Source organism: Labrus mixtus, chromosome 21, assembly GCF_963584025.1.
Source record: "Labrus mixtus chromosome 21, fLabMix1.1, whole genome shotgun sequence".
Lineage (NCBI taxonomy): Eukaryota > Metazoa > Chordata > Actinopteri > Labriformes > Labridae > Labrus > Labrus mixtus.
The window spans coordinates 15,080,503-15,102,928 of NC_083632.1; the positions used below are offsets into that span (position 1 = coordinate 15,080,503).

General features: G+C 43.0%; 2 protein-coding genes across 10 annotated transcripts in view; one reads left to right on the plus strand and one right to left on the minus strand.

The window, feature by feature from the left end:
- Positions 1 to 4,768, plus strand: part of myocd (myocardin) — a 30,014-nt gene extending 25,246 nt beyond the window's left edge. For 4 of the 6 annotated variants that reach the window (XM_061027582.1, XM_061027584.1, XM_061027585.1 and 1 more), the window contains one exon: positions 14 to 4,768. In XM_061027582.1, the coding sequence (XP_060883565.1) occupies positions 14 to 636 (623 nt within the window). In that variant the 3' untranslated portion in view covers positions 637 to 4,768. The remainder of the gene's footprint in view (positions 1 to 13) is intronic. The other 2 variants (XM_061027583.1, XM_061027586.1) reach the window with 1 other exon arrangement.
- A 2,006-nt stretch (positions 4,769 to 6,774) lies between these two features.
- Positions 6,775 to 22,141, minus strand: map2k4b (mitogen-activated protein kinase kinase 4b). 4 transcript variants are annotated; one of them, XM_061027591.1, is made up of 13 exons: positions 21,915 to 22,141; positions 18,531 to 18,566; positions 16,581 to 16,613; positions 13,970 to 14,072; positions 13,454 to 13,628; positions 13,145 to 13,264; positions 12,915 to 13,034; positions 12,779 to 12,830; positions 11,540 to 11,667; positions 11,201 to 11,278; positions 10,890 to 11,038; positions 9,811 to 9,856; positions 6,775 to 8,076 (listed from the first exon to the last, which is right to left on the minus strand). In XM_061027591.1, exons 1-13 carry the CDS (start codon positions 22,027 to 22,029, stop codon positions 7,963 to 7,965), a joined length of 1,269 nt encoding a protein of 422 aa, XP_060883574.1. In that variant the 5' UTR covers positions 22,030 to 22,141; the 3' UTR covers positions 6,775 to 7,962. The 4 variants fall into 4 exon arrangements, with proteins under 4 accessions (XP_060883574.1, XP_060883576.1, XP_060883575.1 ...); XM_061027593.1 differs by lacking the exon at positions 18,531 to 18,566; XM_061027592.1 differs by lacking the exon at positions 16,581 to 16,613 and having other exon boundaries at positions 21,915 to 22,140.
- Between the last annotated feature and the right edge of the window lie 285 nt (positions 22,142 to 22,426).

Consider the following 22,426-nt stretch of genomic DNA (forward strand, 5'->3'; position numbering starts at 1 on the left):
CTTTCTCTTCAAGAGATGCCCGCTAACGCCCGAGAAGAGAGGGAGCGGTCCTCTGTAACCAAAGTTGTGCCTCACATTAATGTGTCCCCAGGGTGCCCCGGCCTCCTCATCCCGAGGTTCCACCGACACTACGAGCACCTGAGCCCCTCCCAGCTGCCGTACGACCACGCAGCCAATCACATCGCAGAGAGCCACCTGGAGACTCTGCTGGGGAGTCCGATCGCTCGGGGAGCGGAGGGTGTTCTCCTTAAAATGGCTGCTGAGGACGGAGGGCAGGAGGACGAAGGGAACAGAGACGGCGAGGGTTACGGCAGCCCCCACAACCATCACCGCCACCCGCACCACCCCCAACAGGACAAACTGATGACCAACAGAGAGCTGATGGACACGCCTCTGTCCCCAATTAGCATTAACACCAAGGTGTCCTGCGGCCCCGAGGTGCAGGGCATGGTGAGCATGACGTTCAACGAGACACCGTGGGAGACGATGGAGTGGTTGGACCTGACCCCGCCCAGCTCGGCTACGGCCTTCAGCGTGGCTCCACCCACCGGGCCAAGCATCTTCAACACAGAGTTCCTGGATGTGACAGACATTAACCTGAACTCTGCCATGGACCTCCACCTGGAGCACTGGTGAACGCAACGCCCGCCAAGTACTAGCTAGCATCATGCTAACACCAGCCTGCGAGGAACAGTGCAAACTGCTCACTTCAGCTCCAACCAAACCAAAGAACTTCTGCCTTAACTGCTTCAGTCCGAACGCCAGAGTTTGCCTTTTGTATGAAACAGTGGGACGTAAATGAAGCAGACTGTCAGCCGACATTAAGAGATTGTGTGTGATGTAAGAAATGTATCTACAGAGAAATAGACAGAATCCAAAGAAAAGATTAAAACAACCTCTGTCCATTTTTTTTTTACATTTATGCACAAAAACTGCCGACAAGTATCTCAAAGCGAACACAGGAAGGGTTCATGATCGGGATGTGACGATACACGCAACGTGCGATCTCAGACAATATAAACACAAAACATCCCTTTTCCTTATTTTCTTTATAAACATAGATGTGATACAGCGTCAGAGCATCAATCGCGATGCGGTTAAGTGCCGAAGTTAATGCCCTAGTTTTTTTAATTCACATGCGCGTGTCATTTTGTTCCTTTCTGTACGTCTTTCTGCTCTCGCTGTGATAAAGAAATGACTCCTCTGTGCCTTCGAATCTCTCATTTCCCTAAAAAGAAAAACCTCGACCCGATCAGTTGACGAGTCCAAAGTTAAATCCAGCTAGTGTCCTCAAACGTTTCACTTTTACCGATCCTTATAGTCTTTCAAAATAAAAGCACTACCAAAAAATCTAAACAGGAAGTATTAAGACAATACAAAATACAAAAAGCATACTTTTTTAAAAAAATAAAAAAATTATGGATTGTAAACATGGGATTGAAAACAGACGGCTTTTAAAAGACCATGAATCAACTTTTTGACACCTTAGCTAAACGTGCATAGGGCCCCAGACCAGTAGGGGGCCCCCTGAGGGCTCACAAACTTTAAACCACATCAGCCGCCCAAAATGTGCAAGTTTTGCAATGACAGTAGGAAACCCTGCCCTGCTAAATGTTGCATGCATTATTTCTGTGAAAACCAATGTTTTTCTAAAAAGTGAACAAAAGAAAATAAAGACGAGTTATCCGTCTATAGGTGAGAAAACAGAAACAGGAAGCAGAGGGACGCTGGCATAACATCACGGAGATAAATGCAGGTTGTAGGGCCCCCTAATTATTTCTTGCTCTTTTCCCACAAGCTCCCTCTGCTGGTTAAAACATTGTATTGAAATATATATTTTTGTCAAACAGATTAAAATTGTCCATATTTGTATCGATGTATTGATTGTCCTGCGTGGTATCGTTACATCCCTGATTAACAAGTTTATGAAAGTATGATTACGTGCTTTATTCCAACACTTTATGCAATATCAGTGTTACACCACCTGGACTTGTGACAATCATTGTATATCCTCTGAGTTTGTATTACTGGAAAAAACTAAAACAAAAGGAAATACAAGGTGAATTGGATGCTTTGGCGGCCATTTTGTAAATATATGAACTCTTTGTACCGACAGAGACATGATGACGTCTGCATATTTTGTCAGCGGCGTGGGAGACGAAACGAACCACAAATCCAAGTGTAATATGTAATGGGATTATTATCGATGTAAATATGACACACTGTGCACCTCTACATAAAAAACACTTTTGTCACAGTTTGCTTGAGAGTAGAATTATGTGTGTAGAAATGTTTGTCTTTGCCTTTTTTCATCTGTTCACTATTTGGCGTTTTTTAATCCACAGAATGACGTAATGGAGAGAATTCAACTTTTATTTTGAAAATCTTTGGTCTTATTGGTTTTAATTACCAGGCAAATATCTGCAACATATTTTTATGACATGTTTATGCTTCTTTCCCCTTTTACAATTAGTTTACTAATCCAAGACGCTCCGGCATCAACTGGTTTTATTTTATTTGACCAATCATGAAAAATACTCTTTTTTTGTACCCAGGCCAATTAACTATTTATTTTGTGTTTTTAATGTATGCTTTATCGTGTATTTATACTGACATTCCTTTCTTATAGATTGGGGCTCTTTGATTTACTGGAAACTTCCTGTGCAGTCGATCTGACCGCAGATATTTCCCAGTAAATTAAGTCTCTTAAAAATGTGATGAAACATGAAGGAACCACTTTGAAAAGCCATGTTTTCTTATGTCAGTTCACCATATGAAGTGGAAATGACCATTATGAGCACTTGTGAATAGGAAATGTAATATATTCAGACCTCTACTGTGAATACCGCGTATGAGCACAGCCTAAACTTAGCGTACCAGAGCCAGCCTTTTTCACACAGAAGCTACACGAAAAAAAAAAAAAAGTCAGACTCTAAAAACCTTTAAAGTTTTAGTTTTAGTTTAGTTTTTGCTTTTCAAACTTTCTCAGGAGTCTGAGGAGAATGACGCTGTCATATCTTTAAGCTAAACATGTGGCTAAAGATAGTAGTTAGCAGGGAGACAGCTAACTTCTAAATCCGCGAACTAACATAAGATTACCCCTTTACCATCACACCAGTTCCAGGGCTGGTTCAGAGTCTAATCTAGCATCAGTTATTTGTGTTTCAACATCTCTGGGCCAGAAATAAAAACAGTCCCAGAGTAGCACCAACTCTTCGCTGGTCTACAAGAAAGAACGGCATACATCAGGGGTTGGGGGCGGGGTTATCGTGACCTAAATAGAAGCACGTAAAACTTGACTATGACCATCTCGTGAACAAACATGCTAACGTTAAGAATAAAAATTCAGAAACTTTGTCATCCCAGATCTGACCCCAGAAATAAGAGTTATCCCGTTTTAAAACACTTCTGCGAGTTGAATGCATCAGTGGCAGGGATGCATCTCTTAGCGTAACACCGGTATGCCAGCCGACCGGGGCGCCTGAACTTTGCAACGGCGATGCACGTGTTGGAAGTGATGGAGGATGAGAACGCCACTCCACCAGCAATACGTCTAACATTAACAATTTAACTCGTATCGTATGCCAAGGTCAGACTTCACGTTATCAGCACGATTTGAGCCCGATCTGGCAGGTCACAAACATAGACAAGCAAAGGACTAATGATGAAGTTATTACTGGGATATGGAACTACGAGACAGAGGAAACATTTGTTGAGCTTTGGCACCAGCAGATTTTGGGGGTCAATCGGTCAAGATGATTGGTCAGGTGCGACCGAGTAGTCTGTCATGTGTGTCAGTCAAGTCACAGTACAAATGTATGGCAGTGACCATCATAACAGACAAAAGGATGGTGTAGTCTGCCCTCAGCGTTATACTTACGTTCATGTTGGAAACAGGGAGATAGCTAAACGACTAAAGCTAGCAGTTAGTTCATCATAAATTCTTATTGGAAACAGGGGGACGGCTAGCTTCTCAACCGGTAAGCTAACGTAAAACCAAAATGAGCCCGTTCAAGGTTTTCTAGTTGGCATCTTGTTAAGCCCTCACCATAGCAACCTTAACGCGGCAAACGTTAGCTCATCGGTTACCAGCACAAATCAAAACACATTTGACCTGCTTAAATCCGGCATCGCAGCACTCGTTAAATAAAAACTGTTCAAACTTTGGTTCAAATCACTTGTAAGACTTATTTTGGTGGTGATTTGTATTATCCTTGGAGACAGACTCGTCGTTTTCAGAGAACATCTTTAAGCTAAATTTTTTGGCTTCTATGCAAACAGTGGCGTCGCCCCCTGCTGGCCATGAGCCAGAATACAGGTTTAAGAAGCTATGTCCACCTCATGTGTAGCCTATTACCTGTCCTTATTCTTATCAGACAGATTTGAGACATATTCTTTTAAAATGTCAAACTATTTCTTTAATCGCGTTGACGATTCTGTGTTTTGTTGATGATTCGCCCACCTTGTGTTGTTTTGACCAAATATTGTTTTGTATCCTGCTTCTTAGGAAGAGTTCCACTTCTTTAATGGGTTCAATGGTTTCATTCAGGAGATTAAAACCAATGTTAAGTATATGACAAAGCTGATATTCTCTATTAGCCGTCTTCTGTTAAACAGATTTGCCTTATTTCTCCGGTTGGGTTCTTCCTGATCTGACAGAAGCCTCCATGTTGCTTGACCACTGACTTGCTTTACTTTTGTAAAAACATATCTGCCTGCCTCCGTGTATACTACAGAAAGACGAGCAATAAACGTATCACAGCAAAGATCACGTGTGCAGTTTGATTTTTTTTATTGAAGAATCACACGATAACAGCTGTTTCTTCTTTTCCACGGGAACTTTATTGGTAACCCTTCATAAAGATACAATATAATATTCACCTCAATATTATCTTAGAATCTAATATGAACATTCTAGTAAATTGAAATTTTTACAACATGTACCCCGGAGATTCAGATTACCGGCGGTAAGTCGGCTTCCTGTGTAGCCCGAGAGTGAAGAACAGATGTGTCGTGTCTTCAGTGTGTTTGCACCATTTCACGTGACGGATAGAAGCGTTAAGAACGGAACGGACGCCCCTCACTCTCGTGGATATAAAGAGAGAAACATGTCTGGTCTACACTGTAGCTCCTCCGACATTGATGTTTGGTTTTATCCCCTCCTAAAAGAGCCACAAGTCTACTAAAAGTTTGTAATAAGAGACCCCAAACTCCCAGACGATAGGGACCATTTTCCAACATGGCCGACATCTGTAGAGGCCCGTGGCTCGAGTTTTAAACTGAGCTAAGATGAAAATGTGACTTTCATATGAGCGTTTTAAAGTTGTCATTTGGCCTCTGAATAGTTGTTTATTGCTCTGTGTTTTTGGAGGAGCTTTGACAAGTCTGAAAGGTTTTTTTAACCTCTTTAGGATTAACATTCTTTTTTGGTTTTGAGCTGCGTTCAGACAAAAAGGGGAGCGAATTTGGGCCTGTTTTTCCACACTAGTTTTACCAATCCTCAGCGTTGTGTTTATCTGCGTTGGTTAAAGACAACGCTGAAGTATCCGCTCTTCTAGATATGCAAGAAATCAAACGTCACCTCGACTCACACAGGTTGGTCAATGTCTCCATCCACTGTGTCTGGATGACAAATTTTGTTTCCGTGCTACTTCCTGCTATTTGACCAGGTCTCAGTTTAATGACCTGTTAGCTTGGATCAGTACCAGGATTTCTCTGATGGACGCCACCTACCGGCGTTCAGTCACGACCACTTTGTCAAGAAAATACATTGTTTGCAGGGGACACCATGAGTGTGTACACTTTGGTTCAGTAATGACCTTTAAGTCGTTTGTTTTCCTGCATGTCAGACTTTCAGCTTTCAGAGCGGGAATCCCTTTGGATGGATGTCAATAGTCTCACGTTGCTGCCTGCTGAAGAGTATCGAGATGCATCCCTGGATCAACATGAGGTTTGTCATTGGAAACATTCGACCATCAGTGCAAACATGCTGAATCATGAAGAAACATGCTGAGTCATGGTGGTCTTTATGGTCAGGGAGCGGAAACCGCGCGAGGAGAGATCGTTCTCCTCTTCAGACGCAGGCGAGACGTCGTTTAGCAGCATCACGGGTGACGTTTTTAACAACAGGAAGTCCTCTCCTGGACCTTTTTTAAAAAAAGTGTAGTTCCTATGTTTGCCTCTGTGTGGCAGCACGGTGCATCTGTGATCAGTGTGGATGAGTTTAACTGTACAGTTCTTGGACAGGCTGCGGAGGAGCTTTAAGGCTCATTTTTCTTTAAATGAAAACAGACAGAATAAACGTTTCATTCTGCAGCCAGCGCCCACACAAACGGGCGAGTATCGGCGCCAAGACAAAAAGTCTGAAATGTCAAGAAGTTCTTCCTCGTTTTAGGTAAAAACTTTATTCTCAAAATGCACAAATTAAAATCTTCCTCCGCTCATTCTCAAACACTCCTGATGTTTTAATTTGATGCTCTGAGTTTGAAAATGAGCCGTAACGCTCGAGCAGAACCTGCCGGATTAGAAGTTCTATATACAAACACATTTACATCAAAAGTTACTTTACATCAATGTAGCATCGTGTTAGCCCCAGTTTGTGCCTTTAATGTGCCGTCACTATATTTGTGTCATAGGCTAAAAAACCCATCCATTCTCAGGAACACAATTCAAACATAATAATCTTCTCATTAAAACCGTTTAAAGTTGCTGAAATAACGACATCACAAGTCATAAATTTTCTGCAAGACGATGAGCAAACGACGTCTAAATCGATTGTTTTGTGAATGGAGTTTGGCGAGAACATTTCATGTTTAACCTCAGGACATCAGGAGGATTTTGTGATGTCATGAATATAAAGATTTTTAGCATGATTCAAAAGAAAATTCAGGATATGCATAATCATAAAACTTTGGGCATCTCATTTGCGCCCCTGCTTGCAGATTTGATAAAATGTTTCAAACATTTACGTTAAAGCTACAGGGAAAATATCTCCTCAACATTTTTTGGGCAACAGAGACGGGAGCGTGTCTATGTTCCCTCATCACCGTGTTCCCTCGTCCCTGTGGAGTGTCGTTCTCTCTCTCTCTCTCTCTCTCTCTTAGATTTCTGTCCACTCTTATAGCTCTAAAATAAAGGCATAAAAAGGCATAAATAAACCTTGGATTTGGATTTCATGAAGACTTAATGCAACTCCACAAACATCTTCCAATCTGCCAGAAGTCTTCTTTAAAGATATTAAAGGGGGGGGGGGTCTGTAGCCTTATGGCTTAGTGGCTGTGGTCCTTGTGAGCAGGCAACTTGAGTTTGACATCATGGCTCCTTTCACCGCATGTCATTTCTCTCTCTCTATCTCTATCTTTGTTTTTAAAGACACATGGATCTTTATCTCTGTGGCTGAAACTCATGATGACAAGGTCAAATAGAAAAAGCACAAACTGGAGCTAACTTTAAACGTGAGTGAAGACAGACGCTCACAGATTGCATATCGAAGAAAAACAAAAATAAAAAGTAAAGCCACGCGACCGAATCTATGAGCTCTCACAGAGAAGAAGCACTTTGCATACTCGACTTTAACAGTGTGTGTGTGTGTGTGTGTGTGCGCGTGTGTGTGTTTCTGTTTGTTCCTTTGATTTGGTAGATTCTGTCTTTGTGAACATCGACTTCTTCAAGTAAATATATCTATTTATTAAATGTTTCTGCTCACATGAAGGACGTCTTGCGTTCTCTTGAGACAGAGTCGTGTGTTCAAGTGTTCTCGGGGTGAAGATGGATGCTGATGTTTGACTTTGATGACGTGACGGGAGGGGGAATATTTGGTGATGTTTGTCTGATGCAGTTTGTGAGTTCCTTTGTTTCTTTGGAACGTGTGATTAAACTACTCTGAGGGGCTAACATGGCGAGAGTCGCTTCGCAAAGCTTAGTGAACCCCCCCTGAACCCCCCCACCACCAGCTGATCTCCATCAGTCGACGTACATGGGGGAGACGGGCGAGGCGGGGATCTGATCCAGGATGCGAACCACATACGAGGCGACGTCCACTAAGCGCTCCTCGTATATCATGATGAAGGGATGTTTCTGCAGGAGATAGATTCAATAAACAGATGATTAAAAAACAGGATGAAAGGATGCTGACATTACGACACCATGATGCTGATTTTTACAAAGTCTGACTTCATGTCTTGTCACGTCTGTGTCTGTTTAAAAAGGTCTTTCTGTGTCCAGGTTAGTCCCACGGAGATCAGAGATCTCTTTTCAAGGCGGACCTCGCCGAGAACAGCAGCACACAGATTCATCATCATAAACACTCAAGACGTCTCGCTAAGGGAAACTGGTTTGCAGTCTACAATCAGGCTGCAGGTTGTTTCAAGCAGAAGGTGCAGAGAAGCTGAAAGCTTTCTATTCTGACTCCGTTCTAACTTTGTCCAACGAGCCAGGGTCGTTGACTCATCCTTCAGAACTCAAAGATAGGAGAGGTCGACCGAATTAATTCCTACAATGTCTTTGTAAATGAAGAAATACGTATCCATCTAACATAGAAATGTCATCTGGTTCTTTGGTTAAAATGTGTTTTTAAAGATTTATTTTTTGGCTTTTTTGCCTTTATTAAGACATAGGACAGTGGCTAGAGTCAGAGATTCGGGACGGACATGCAGGAAAGGAGCCACAGGTCGGATTTGAGCCCGGTCTGCCTGCTTGCAGGACTTCAGCCTCTGTACATGGGGCACGTACACTAACCACTAGGCTACCAGCACCCCCTAAAATATGTTTTTAAGAGATTTAAATGACATTACACTTTCACCCTGCTTATTTTTCAACCTGCAATGACATTTTCTCACCACTTGGGGTCAGCAGAGAGTCAGAAATACTTTTTTTTATCCCGTCACAGCAGGAGAAAATATAGAAATATAAAATATAAAATAAATATATAATGAATATATCATTTAATAAAATCAAAATAAGCGATAGGTACCAAAGAGAAGATTATCTTCATCAGTATTTACAGATAAACGCACCGCAGGAACTATGAACTACTTCAGTTCCTAAAAACCCGTTTAGAGGAACATGTTTAGCTTCTGCATCAGAGTAGGAACTACAACAGTGCGAAAGCAGACGGAAAGAAAAGTCGCTCCTGAGTGGAACGTGTTTACAGACAGTTTGCACGATCACAGTAACATTACACAACGGAGGAGTTTCCAGTTTGAGTTTTAATAAGTCGAGGTGAGAAGACGTTATACCTTAAAGTAGTTTAAGGAAAATTATTTTCTCTTATTTTCGAAATTCAAACTTTTGGGGGATTTAAACTCATTCTACACACAGAGTATTTTATGGTGCAGTGGTTAGCGCTGTCCCCTCACAGTGAGGAGGTTCCTGGTTTGAATCCCCGTCTGTCAGGAGCCTCTCTGTGTGGAGTTTACATGTTCTCCCCGTGCATGCGTGGGTTCTCTCCGGGTACTCCGTCTTCCTCCCACAGTCCAAAGACATGCTCGTTAGGTAAACTGGTGACTCTAAATCGTCTGTAGGTGTGAATGTGAGTGTGGCTGGTATAACCCCGCCTCTCCCCAAATGACAGCTGGGATCAGCGCCGTGTGACCCCGAATGGGAAAAGCGGTATAGATGATGGAGTGTTTTATCCTCAACATCTCGACCATAATCTCAGTGTTTCTCAAATATTCCTGCAGATTTTATCGTATACTTTTACTATTTGGAATGACTAAAAGTTTCAGCATCAAGCTCAGGTAAAATAAAACAATAAACAATAACAACATGTAATAATTCACTCTGTGTGTCGTAATGAAGCATCAAACTCACCAGAAGCTCTCGGTACTTTGGCCTTTTAGATTCATCCTTTGTCAGGCTGGATGGAAAAACAAACAGAAATAATCTGTCAGCATCAGAGGAGAGTTTGATTCCAGGGATAAAAAGACAGAACAGCTGAACAGCTTGACACACCAAGCAGACGGCAAAGAACTAGTGGTGACGAAGGCCAACTGTGGCGTCGCCCTCACGCCACCTCACGCCTTGGCCAAAAAGTTGCACTTGAACACACTGCAAAGATTACAGCAGACGGCCAACCACCACGTACGTTCTGCTCAAATAACTCTCCATGCCAGCAGGGGCCGGTAGTCCGTTGTTATGATATGAGAAGACCATTTTCACACCGTTGTCGCTCACCACTCGTATTATAGGTAGCCTACTAATGGAGAATAATGTCTGATAAAAAGTTGAAAATGGCGCTGGTGTTGTCAGCCCTTGGTCTTTTAGTGGAAAAAGAAAAGAAGAGACGGAGGCGACAATTAAGAAGAAACTTCACTAATGGGTGAAAGCATGGATACTACAGCAGCATGCTCAAGGGGCTTTCCTGAACCTGTGACGAGAGTTGGAGAGAAATGAAACCTCCCAACAGCCAATCAGAGAGATTCCTCTCACCGACCGTCGACGCCGGCAAAAAAAAGGCTAACGGGTAGCAACGGAGCTGGACACACCACAAAAAGTAGGGCGACGATTTCCTTGGTGTGTCAGGGCCTTTAGGGCTGAGTGGGTCAGGTTCTCTGCAACTTCCCCACTAGGTGTCACTAAATCCTGAATCAACTCCTTAAAGTAGAGAGACTACAGAGAGTCCCTAATGCTGATGTTGATGACGAACACAGAATAAAAAAATATATATCAAGGAATGGAATGAAACTCTCGCTTTCTGACGGTCATTTAGTATTCCTCCACTTCCTGTTGTGTTCAGTTCTTTAAATGAGATCTCAGATTTCAGTGTTTTAATTTATTTGACTTCACTGTAAACGAGGAAAAAGCGTAACTGGTTTTTAATTACAGGTTAAGTTTTAGCTGATCAGAAACTTTGAATATTTCCCATCACAGAGCGATCGTGTTTTTCTCACCAGAGGTTCACAAAGTTGATGAACTTTGGAGAGAACTGTCGCTCCTCTGAGTTGCTGAGCTGCGGCGGTTCACCTTTGACCACCTGAGTCAGCTGATCGAAGACGCTGTTCCACTTCGGGTACGGGAACCGTCCTGTGGCCAGCTCGTACTGAAAAACACACACACACACACACACACACACACACACACACACACACACACACACACACACACACACACACACACACACACAGACACAGAGACCTGTATGTTTAGACACACGCAGGTAAAACAAAGGTAACTCTAAAGCTGACGTCTTCGTTCTTCTCACCAGCGTGATTCCCAAACTCCAAACATCGGAGCGGACGTCGTAGCCCTGACGGGACGCACTCGGGTCTATCCTCTCCGGCTGAAATACACACGAGAGAAGACGCACACACACAACACTTCTAATTATTTATTCAACAGGCAGCGAGATCAAAGAGTGTGGGGGCTGCTGTGGCTCAGTTGGTAGAGTCATCGCCCTTCAACCGAAAGGTCGAGGGTTCAATCCCCAGCTGAACCATTTCAAGGTTCAACCAACTTTGTCATGAAGAAAAGTCGCGACAGGAAGTCTTTGTGTATTACTGGATGCATGATCACGTCTCTCTGAGAGTGAATCGTTTCTTACCGCCATGTACGGCCTGCAGCCGGCGTCTCTGGTCTTTGCTATGGAGTCGACGAGCTGACCGCTGATCCCGAAGTCACACAGCTTTATGTTCCCTCGCCGGTCCATCAGAATGTTGGAAGGTTTGATGTCTGACAAATAAAATGCATGAAATAAAAAACTGAAACATTTTCATCATATTTAACCAAATAAATTCATAAAAAAAGTGGATTTCTTTAGATGTAGAAACATATTTCCTCAGACTGCACGAGACGTTTTAGAGCTGTTAAATTATTAAATGTTTTTTATCACTATTAATCACATGTTTGAAATTCCATTCTTTTGCATTTGAACAATGTTTGTTCTGATTTACTGTATTTGTCTGACAACGTGCGTTTGCCGTATAAAGTTTGAAGTGTTTGTTCGAAATTTTAGCTGAAACTTTTTTGGAAACAGCACCCGAGCGCTTGATGTCGTGTCGCATCAGGTATGATTGCACGCTCGCTGTCCACGCTGAACCTGTTAAATATTTAATTCTCTGCTCTGTGAATTTCAGTTTCCTCTTGTAAACATTGTAAGATGTGGTGCTTTTATTTTGAAGGCCGACAAACAGAAGTGTGGTTCTTTCATTTTGAAAATGGACAAACAGAAGTGTGGTGCTTTTATTTTGAAGGTGGACAAACTGAAGTGTGGTTCTTTTATTCTGAAGGTGGACGAACAGAAGTGTGGTGCTTTTATTTTGAAGGTGGACAAACTGAAGTGTGGTTCTTTTATTTTGATGGTGGACAAACTGAAGTGTGGTGCTTTTATTTTGAAGGTGGACAAACAGAAGTGTGGTGCTTTTATTTTGAAGGCGGACAAACAGAAGTGTGGTGCTTTTATTTTGAAGGTGGACGAACAGAAGTGTGGTGCTTTTATTTTGAAGGTGGACAAACAGAAGTGTGGTGCTTTTATTTTGAAGGTGGACAAACAGAAGTGTGGTGCTTTGTATGGAGGAGCTGTTATACCTGCATAAAGGGCTCAAAAAGTCAGCGAGAGATCCCTGACGCACTTGTTGGTCCGTCAGTGGAACAACCACTGAGCCCTCACAGCGGGAGCGTGCATCAAAGTCAGCGAGTGTGTGAGGGAGGACATCGAGATCGAGCCGTAGACTCAAATCACATCACTCGTCAATAAACGCCTCGCTATGAGCTGTGTGTCGTCATAAGTTGTACTCTATAAATATTGGACCCTATTGTTTTAATGAAACATGTGAAGTCTTACCTCTGTGGATTATTTTCAAGTTTTCTTTTAAGTGGTTCAGTGCTTTAACCGTCTGTTGGAGACACAAACAAAGACATCAGTTCTCTGCACAGCTGCATTTAAAAAGGATGAAGTATAAAGTGACCCAGGCACTCACCGCTAATGTGATGTTTCCTAATATTTCCTCTGGAATGACGTCATCTGATGAAAAATATACATATTTGTAGAATTTGTCTAATGAGGTAGACATGAGCTCCATGCAGATCCAACAGTCGCCCTGAAACACAGAGGTCACAGGAACATTAAAGATATATGTTCCCACAGAAAAGCTGCTGTATTATGTTAGCATGCTGTGGTGCGTTCAGGGTCACTGATTTTCAGTCGTACCTCTCTGAAGAGTGCTCCGTAGAACTGGACGATGTAGGGACAGTCGCTGCTCCTCATCACCACGTCGAGGTCCATCAGCAGCTGCTTCTGCTCCTTCTCGTCCACCGTGGAGCGAATCCTCTGACAGACACACAAACACACATTTAGTAGGGTCTGACTTTTTCTTTACTTACACTCAAGGAGCTACGTCTTCAGTGATGGATTTTCTTCATCTCCACTTTGTTTATATGCCTTTGATTTGACTTCGCCGCTGATCTGGATGAGGTAAACTCAGATCTGTCTTCGTGTATGAGTTTGCGAGCAGCTCACCTTGACAGCCATGATCTGTCCCGTAGGTTTGTGGACCATCTTGTTGACGGAGCCGTACGCCCCCCGGCCGATCTCCCCGAGGTCTCTCAGGTCCTCGGCCGTGAAGTCGCAGTGCTGCTCCGGAGAAATCTTCAGCTTCCCCGACGACTCGATGGAGTGCGTCCGCAGACGCTCTCTGACAGGAGGACGGACGGAGTTAGAACAACAAGAGCGAGGAAGCCAGAGAAAAACAGACTATAGATGCATGTCATTTAAGGAATATTTAATTATAGAAACATCTTAAGGACTTTTTGATGGGAGTGAAATGAAGACGTCTGAAAGTACGCTGGAAAAAGAAGTCGAAAACTTCAATTAATGACTTACTCTCTCTGACGGATAACAAGTAAGAGCTTGTTCCTTCAAAATAAAATACAGACTTATACTAAAGTAAAGCTGCTCCATCGAAAATACAGATTTCACTGAGCCGACTTGTTATTGAGCACAAACACGGTCCCACCGTCAGCCGCCCGTACTCACATGTGGGGGTTCTGGAAGGAGGGGGGTGTGGGGTTGATGGGTAGCCTGGAGGCCGGCTTCACTGGAGGGTTTGCAAAGTTCAGCTTCAGAGCTTTACGTTTACCTGTCAGGTAGAAAAAAAAGAGACACAGATCCAGATCGCACAACATGCCACACACCCACCCACACACCCACACACACACCCACACACACCCACACACACACACACACACACACACACACACACACACACACACACACACACACACACACACACACACACACACACACACACACACACACACACACACACACACACACACACACACACACACACACACACACACACACACACACACACACACACGGTGAGTCATCCTGCTGGTGCAAACAGCAGACACACACTCACACACACTGTGTGTTTTAATGCTCCTGTTAGCTCTGCCTGTTTGAACATGAGATAAACCTTTTCATCTGTGTGATTATAAGCAACATTAAGAATTGAATCTGACCCGCTTGGCAGCATCATAACGAGCTTTATATGTTAAGAGGTCAAAGGTCAGAGAGGCGGGGGTGTTTTCATCCACAGACTGATCTCAGGTTTATCTCACGTTCTGCTCAGGATCAGAAGAAGCACAAAATGCATTTCAACACACACAGAGTGCCGACACTCGGGGTCTCCCAACACTCAGACACTACAACAGGGGCTTTGGATGTTCAGGATCCTTCAGGTCCAGATTCTGTATTTCCTCAAATAATGATAAAGGGTTTTTGTTCACCTCAACTAGAGCAGGAACCAGGGCGTTATTAGAAACAGGCTAATATTTATCTGGTTGTTCAGTATCGACATGAGTAATCTTTTACTCTTCATCTGCTTCTGCTTTTCCTCTGACACACCGAGCAGACAGCAAAGAACTGGTGGCGACGAAGGCTGACTGTGGCGTCGCCTCACGACGCCTATTGTCTCGGCAAAAAAATTGCACTTGAACACACCGCAAAGACTACAGCCAACCGCACGCGTGAGAGGAAACAACTGTCCATGCCAGCAGGCGGCGGTAGTCTGTAATCGTCATTCCAAAAAAGGAGAAACCGGAAAAGAACGAGGAAGAAAAGCATAGATATATAAACCGTTGTTATGATACGAGAAGACCATTTTCACACCGCTGTCGCTCACCACTCGTATTATAGGTAGCCTACATATGGAGAATAATGTCTGATAAAAAGTTGCCTCTTGACTGTAGTCGTTGACTTGCTTTCGTCACTTAGACAGGTAGCGCACACCGCAAAGAACAGGGCAGTTTAAGAGTTACTCTGGTGATTTAAATCATTATTTACAGATGTTGTTAAGAGGTTTTTTTTCTCAGGCTGTATTTGAGATCAGCTTTCATGTATTCATTTTGCTTCTGACTTTACTCAGGACCAGACTTTTATTTGAGGAAATACTTTTTTATATATTTATCAATGCAAAGATGTTTGTGTTGCAATGACACAAAACGAGCCTTCCTGCAGAATCCTCGTGTTGGGAATCCCTGAACAAAAGACAATAGACTTAAAAAAAAAAGAAAAGAAATGTGCAATCACAGCTGAACAGCTCCCGTCACATATCAAAGTGACCCAACACTTAAGTCACACTTAATTCAACAGCATCCGTCACCGGTAGATGTTTAAAGGGATCATAGACTGTGTATAAGAAGTGGGCGTGGCCTCGATGAGGTCGCTTTGTGGTTTGTGAACATTTGTCGCTTTTATATATGTTGACAGGGAGCAGTTTTTAAAACTTGTATATCGCAAGCTAGCAACACTGTTAGCCAATACTAATGCCAGTGCTACGTTAATAGGTAATGCTAATGCTAAGGCTAACAAGCTGCCTGCACTATTCACAGTAATGGTTTTATCACTTTGGATTCGTAAAACTGTATTTACACAAACTTTAGTTACCAAGAAATAAAAGCGTCAAGTATTTTTTTGTACAGCTAAACGCTAAACAAGACATTATTCTGGTTGCCATGGTAATGACCTGTCACTGGAAGCCCCGCCCTTAACTCCTCCCCCTCTTCCTGGTCTCTCTGACTCTAAATGGGACCATCATTTACAAAACTACTACTAGAGGGAATTAATCAACGACAAGCAGGAACATTTTATCATAGACCTCGTTTAGCAAACAGACAAGTCTCCCCCTGCTGGCCATTAGGAGGACTGCAGGTTTAGGAAATCAAGAGGCCAGTCTAGTTCTTATATAGAGTCTATGATTTGAATGTTTCTGTAGAATAGATCCACTATGGGCTGGGTTTGAAGCTTCGTGCTGACTTTAAGTGTTGAGTCGTCTTTTCCTCATGCCCTCCTCAGCCAGCTCCTCAGTGCAAACAGATCCCTGAACCTCTGAGCCCTCGATGCAAATTCATTTCCTTTCTGCCAAAGCTGATTTTGTGACAGCAGTGAACAGCGGACAGACTCCCCCAAATACCAGAGCACCACACAGGCTGGTCAGTAGTGTACAGCGGCTTCCAATGACAGAACAGAAACGCGTCTCAGAGCGAGCCGGCGAGGAAAAAGGAAACCACTTTAGACTACTGAGATGCACCCACAGAGAGTCCAAGGTCGGTGTGCTTTGTGTGCGAGGTCTAGGGCTTACTTTGGGAAACACCAGACAGGCTTATCTGAAACCCTGAAGTAAAGAGAAAACATTTTACTGCATGTTCTTTGGGCTTGTTTGAGTGTGGAAGGGGCCTTATGAGCACGTCATCCTGGCATGATGGAAGCGGGTCAAGGAGAAGTTACAGGTCAAAAGAAGCTCCGTGGTCTGATTGGGTGAACGGCCATGCAACTGTTGGTGAAACTTGATGTGGCTCCATTGTAAACAAAGGGGAACGGTGGCAGAACATCGTAAAATGTTCATGTGCTTCTTTTAGTTGATCTCTTCTGTACCCTTTACTTTGAAGTATTTTGCAAAAATGAGTGACACCGAGATCATAGTTTGAGGCTTTGCCCCCCTTTGTTTTAGTGCTAAATCCTGATTCTATGAAGTATTTCACTCCAAACACGGCGTCCTGCTGCTGCTCTTCTGGAAAACGGTTCTTCATTCGTGTTCAGACCCGTTATTACGTGATTTACTCAAAATGCTGCTCATAGTTTATTGTTTCCGTTATTTAAAAAACCTGTGAAGATTTGCCGCCAGATAAGTTGATGTCTTTATTCAAAACATCAACAAGACCCTTTCTCAGCTGGGTTAGTCTCAGAACCAGGTCCCAGTTTGATGACCTGTTAGCTAGGATCAGTACCAGGTCCCAGTTTGATGACCTGTTAGCTAGGATCAGTACCAGGTCCCAGTTTGATGACCTGTTAAAGGGATACTTCACCTGTTGAAACATGAATCTGTTTTGACATTGGGTCATATATTTAGTAGAAATGTGAAATCAATTTTGAAGTTGGTGCCTTCTTGACCGAGAAAAGGCAGAAAGTGTCTTTTTGGCTCATGTGGATGAGAGACACCAAATCCCAGAATGCTCAGCACTGCAGGCCACTCCCACTAAGGTCAGGTTTAGAGACATGTTTACTTCAACACATAAGGCTGTTTCCTCAACTGATTCCGAGATTTCTTCCAGAAGGAATTAGCATCTTGGAAATTCCTGGCAGCAAACAGACTCTATGTCTGTGTCCATAGACAAACAGTGAGAGCACCGACACTACCAGTCCGCCCCAGCTCGAGCCGGCCCGGGCTTCTCATCCTCACCGCCGCCGACAGGCAGGCCTTATGTCTCGGCTGCTGAGCTGGCAGCGGTCAGTAATATAGCAATATAGCCGCGAGACGGTTGCTGCCGACAGGCCATGTTTCATGACATGATAGATCTGTTGCTTCAGTGGTCAAAAATATGAGGAACTAGCATTGTAGTTTCACCCCGCTAACCGCAACAGCTTCCAGTGGCGGGAAGCGGGGGAGAACAGCGCTGTGTGTGTGTGCGCATGTCTGACTGTGTGCACTACTCTGAAAAACACTGGGACGCTAAAAAATTACGGCGACTTGGAATCAATATGAATAAAGACGTGATGACGGCTGAGCGTCGTTACGGTCTGAAAAGCTTCCATGCCACACACCTTTATGCAATCATTTTCCCCTGTAGGATTATTATACGGTGCATGACTCTTGATAAAGTTTGACTGAAGCTGAATGTCAACGGGTCTGATGTTTATCTTTTACTTTAAGCCAGAAGAGCAGCAGCAGAGAATCATAAGAGTGAGATGTTCCATCAGAAGAAGAAGAGGCACATGTTGATCGTATTCAGACAGACAGGTGTCTCTTAAAGTGTAGACTAGAGTCTCATTAATCGGGGTCTGTCTAATGTGTCGCCATGGAAACCTGATTAAAAACATGCACATATGAAGATCAGAACTCCGGATTGGTATGAAAACAATAAAACAAAATTAACATTCACTCAAAGAGAGGAAATGATCAACAGAAGAAGAAGAAGAAGAAGAAGAAGAAGAAGGTGGATGAGGAACATTTGAAGGATGATTTTCTTTGTTCAACACAAAGAATATAAAAAAAACCTTCCAGACTGAGAGCTGGTAAAGTAAAAGTGAATACCTGTTTCGTTCTGACATCTCCAGCAGGTGTTGGTTTCTGTAAGGTTTAGATCAAACATTTCATACCAAACATCTGCCATATCACATCTGGTTCAAAGCAGCTCTGACCTGTCACTGTTCATGACTCTTTATCAGGACATTCAAGAATAAAATATAAAATATCATCTGTTAGGCCCCGTGCCTACCTGGCGTTTTTTTCAATTGTTTCTAATGAGTAGAGAGTGTTCGCAGCAGCAGGCGGGCCGCCTCGAGAAAAAGCGCTCAATCTTTCTTCTTTTCAGAAAGGCGCTGTTGACGTCACCGGAGCTCTTTTCTAAATGTATGATATTCCCTGTAGTTTTGTCTCCTACAGATCGTGTCTTGTCCCTACATCCTCCCCGCTCCGTGTCTGACCGGGAAATAAACGATCTCAAATATAAAACATGCAGTAAAAAGTAACGGAGCATTGTCAGTCACACAGCGGCCGTTATCAACAGACTGTTGTCATGGAGACAGGACGGACGAGCTGCGCTTTTCTTCTCATCGCTCAAACGCTTCATGCAAACACTCCCGAGCGCACAGCCAGAGCTTTTCTGCCCGGAAAAACGCTAGGTGGACACGGGGCTTTATCCAGCAGCTAACATCTGTAACATCCATTATCCAACACCAGCCTGACGTGACGGCCTCTACGGCCTTTAAAACATCAGACATCACTTCACATGAATAAAGAGTCGGGTGGTTGTAAACCTGGACGGTCCCCTAGCTGCTCAGCCGACAGCACCAAATGTAGATTTGGAAGTAAAATTTGAAAACTGGAGAAGTGAATAAATTCTATGCTATATTTTCTGAACTATATACACAATCGTTACTCAAAGAAAAATTGGGCCCCTGAACACTGTTTGGAGATATGAAGCTACCAGGAGAGTTACGGTTTCACTGTTGTGGGCCCCCCACCATAACTTCTCACGTAGCATTTTATCTTCAAACAGTTACAGGGACCACATGTTCCTCTGAGGCCAGTTTGTGTATAGAGTTATAAACATATACCACAGAATCTGTACACTTCTACAACTTTCACATTTCTCCACTAAAACTACATAGTGCACCTTTAAATGAAATAAAATCTTGACATTTATCAAACACATTAACGATAAGGGTCTCTGACATCTACTGGTTATTCATCCTCAAAATAAAATGAATATTTACATGATAAATAAAGACCTTATGGTCTCTGGTCCTGACTTTACAGTCTCTGGTCCTGATTTTACAGTCTCTGGTCCTGACTTTACAGTCTCTGGTCCTGACCTTAAGGTCTCTGGTCCTGACTTTACAGTCTCTGGTCCTGACCTTACAGTCTCTGGTCCTGACTTTACAGTCTCTGGTCCTGACCTTATGGTCTCTGATCCTGACTTACAGTCTCTGGTCCTGACTTTACAGTCTCTGGTCCTGACCTTAAGGTCTCTGGTCCTGACTGTACAGTCTCTGGTTCTAACTTACAGTCTCTGGTCCTGACTTTACAGTCTCTGGTCCTGACTGTACAGTCTCTGGTCCTAACTTACAGTCTCTGGTCCTGACTGTACAGTCTCTGGTTCTAACTTACAGTCTCTGGTCCTAACTTTACAGTCTCTGGTTCTAACTTACAGTCTCTGGTCCTGACTTTACAGTCTCTGGTCCTGACTTTACAGTCTCTGGTCCTAACTTACAGTCTCTGGTCCTGACTGTACAGTCTCTGCTCCTGACTGTACAGTCTCTGGTCCTAACTTACAGTCTCTGGTCCTGACTTTACAGTCTCTGGTCCTGACTGTACAGTCTCTGGTTCTAACTTACAGTCTCTGGTCCTGACTTTACAGTCTATGGTCCTAACTTACAGTCTCTGGTCCTGACTTTACAGTCTATGGTCCTAACTTTACAGTCTCTGGTCCTGACTTTACAGTCTCTGGTCCTGACTGTACAGTCTCTGGTTCTAACTTACAGTCTCTGGTCCTGACTTTACAGTCTATGGTCCTAACTTACAGTCTCTGGTCCTGACTTTACAGTCTCTGGTTCTAACTTACAGTCTCTGGTTCTAACTTACAGTCTCTGGTCCTGACTTTACAGTCTCTGGTCCTGACTTTACAGTCTCTGGTCCTGACTTTACAGTCTCTGGTTCTAAGTTACAGTCTCTGGTCCTGACTTTACAGTCTCTGGTTCTAAGTTACAGTCTCTGGTCCTGACTTTACAGTCTCTGGTCCTGACTAACGTGAAGCAGAGAGGATCACTTCAGCGTAGGTAGGCCTCGGTGGTTGTTGTTCTAGCTTTGTGATGCTAATCATGTCTGTGGATTCACTTTTATTGGACGCGCCTTTAAACTAATTAAGTTTGTTTGATTTTTAAATTGTGTGTCTAGTAAAGTTTGTTCATTGTGATACATAAAATAAAGAAACTTTACTTCATGCCTGTCGGCTCAGCAGCTAAACTGGAGCTCCTGCATCGCTGCTAGCCCGTTAGCCATGTAGCTTCGCCAAGCTAGCCAGTAAAAGCGCGGGCGTTAGCGGAAGTTGCGCACTTCCGCCTTCACTATAAAAGCATGTATGTTGATATCAGGTTCATCTGCACAACTAACACTACTGAAACTGTGTAGATCTCATTCCTGGGGGCAGATCTTTCAGGACAAACTATCTTAAGTTTATATGTAATAAAAGTTAAGTGTCCTTATTGTTCTGTGGATGCATTTCCATTAGCCTGCGTGAATATGACCGGTGAAAAGTGTTTAACTCTTTAATTGTCTGTAGAGGCAAACTCCTACACGCTATCCAAATTAGACATATATGACTGAAGATTTGGATATCGATACTATTGAGCAACTGTCACAATATCACTTTATATACTGTAATTTAAAAACACGGGATAATAAAGTAGCCCATAAAGCATTTTGACAACTTTGCACCGTCTTTAATGTGATGCCACAGATTAATGGCAGAGAAAAGGTCTTTAGTATTCTTGTTTTGTCTGAGTGTACCTCTTTCAAGTCCTTGAGTGTTTTTGAAAAGAGCTATATAAATAATATGCATTACTATGCATTATTAAAACTAAGATTCACAGACCTCATAGTTCCTGCATAGCCCTAAACACAAATGAAATTATATTATAATATTGAGAGCAGACTGTCACTTAAAAGAACCAGATCAAAGCTTAGAATTTACATTAACATCACTAGAACATTATTAAAAATGTAATTAACTTATATATTTCTGAAAATAAACGATAAATGTTAGATAGAGGGGCTTAAGGGAATTTATTTTGAAAATCCAAGCCGGACGTCGCACGTGTTCCTGTTAAGCTTTACTGTGGTTTCTGTGAAGCTACGAGTTCCCCTGTCCCACTAACTCCAGTGTCCCCAGTTAAAACATAACCCAGGGGTTTGTACCTTGCATGCTGCTGCTCTGAGTCTGCGGGTGAAAATGGTGCGACGTGGATCCGACGATGTTTCCGGTGTTACTGGAGCCGCTGGTGAAGTTGCTGTCCCGACTGGGAGTCGCCATTGTTGTGTTGTTGGTTCCGGCAGCAGCGGCCAGGCTGCAGTGCAGAGAGAAACTTCGCCCTTTCTGTCTCCACACGGGACACTGCGACACCTGAACGCATCAGCTGCACCACGGCCACGTCTGTGCCGCTGATGCCTTCATGGACGGTCGGAAATTACAGGAAACCACAGCTTCACAGCAAATGATTAATATTTGATTTATAAAGAATTACACATATATTATACTACATATACATATTATAACTTACATTTATTTTAATTTATTATATATTTATGTATTGTTGTTTTCTGATCAGTTTGGTTGTTATACTTTTATTTGTGATCTAAATTAGCTGCTTAGAGTAATTTGCGAAATTTTCAACAGTTTAAATATCTGTTTGTTATTTTAAATGCTGAAT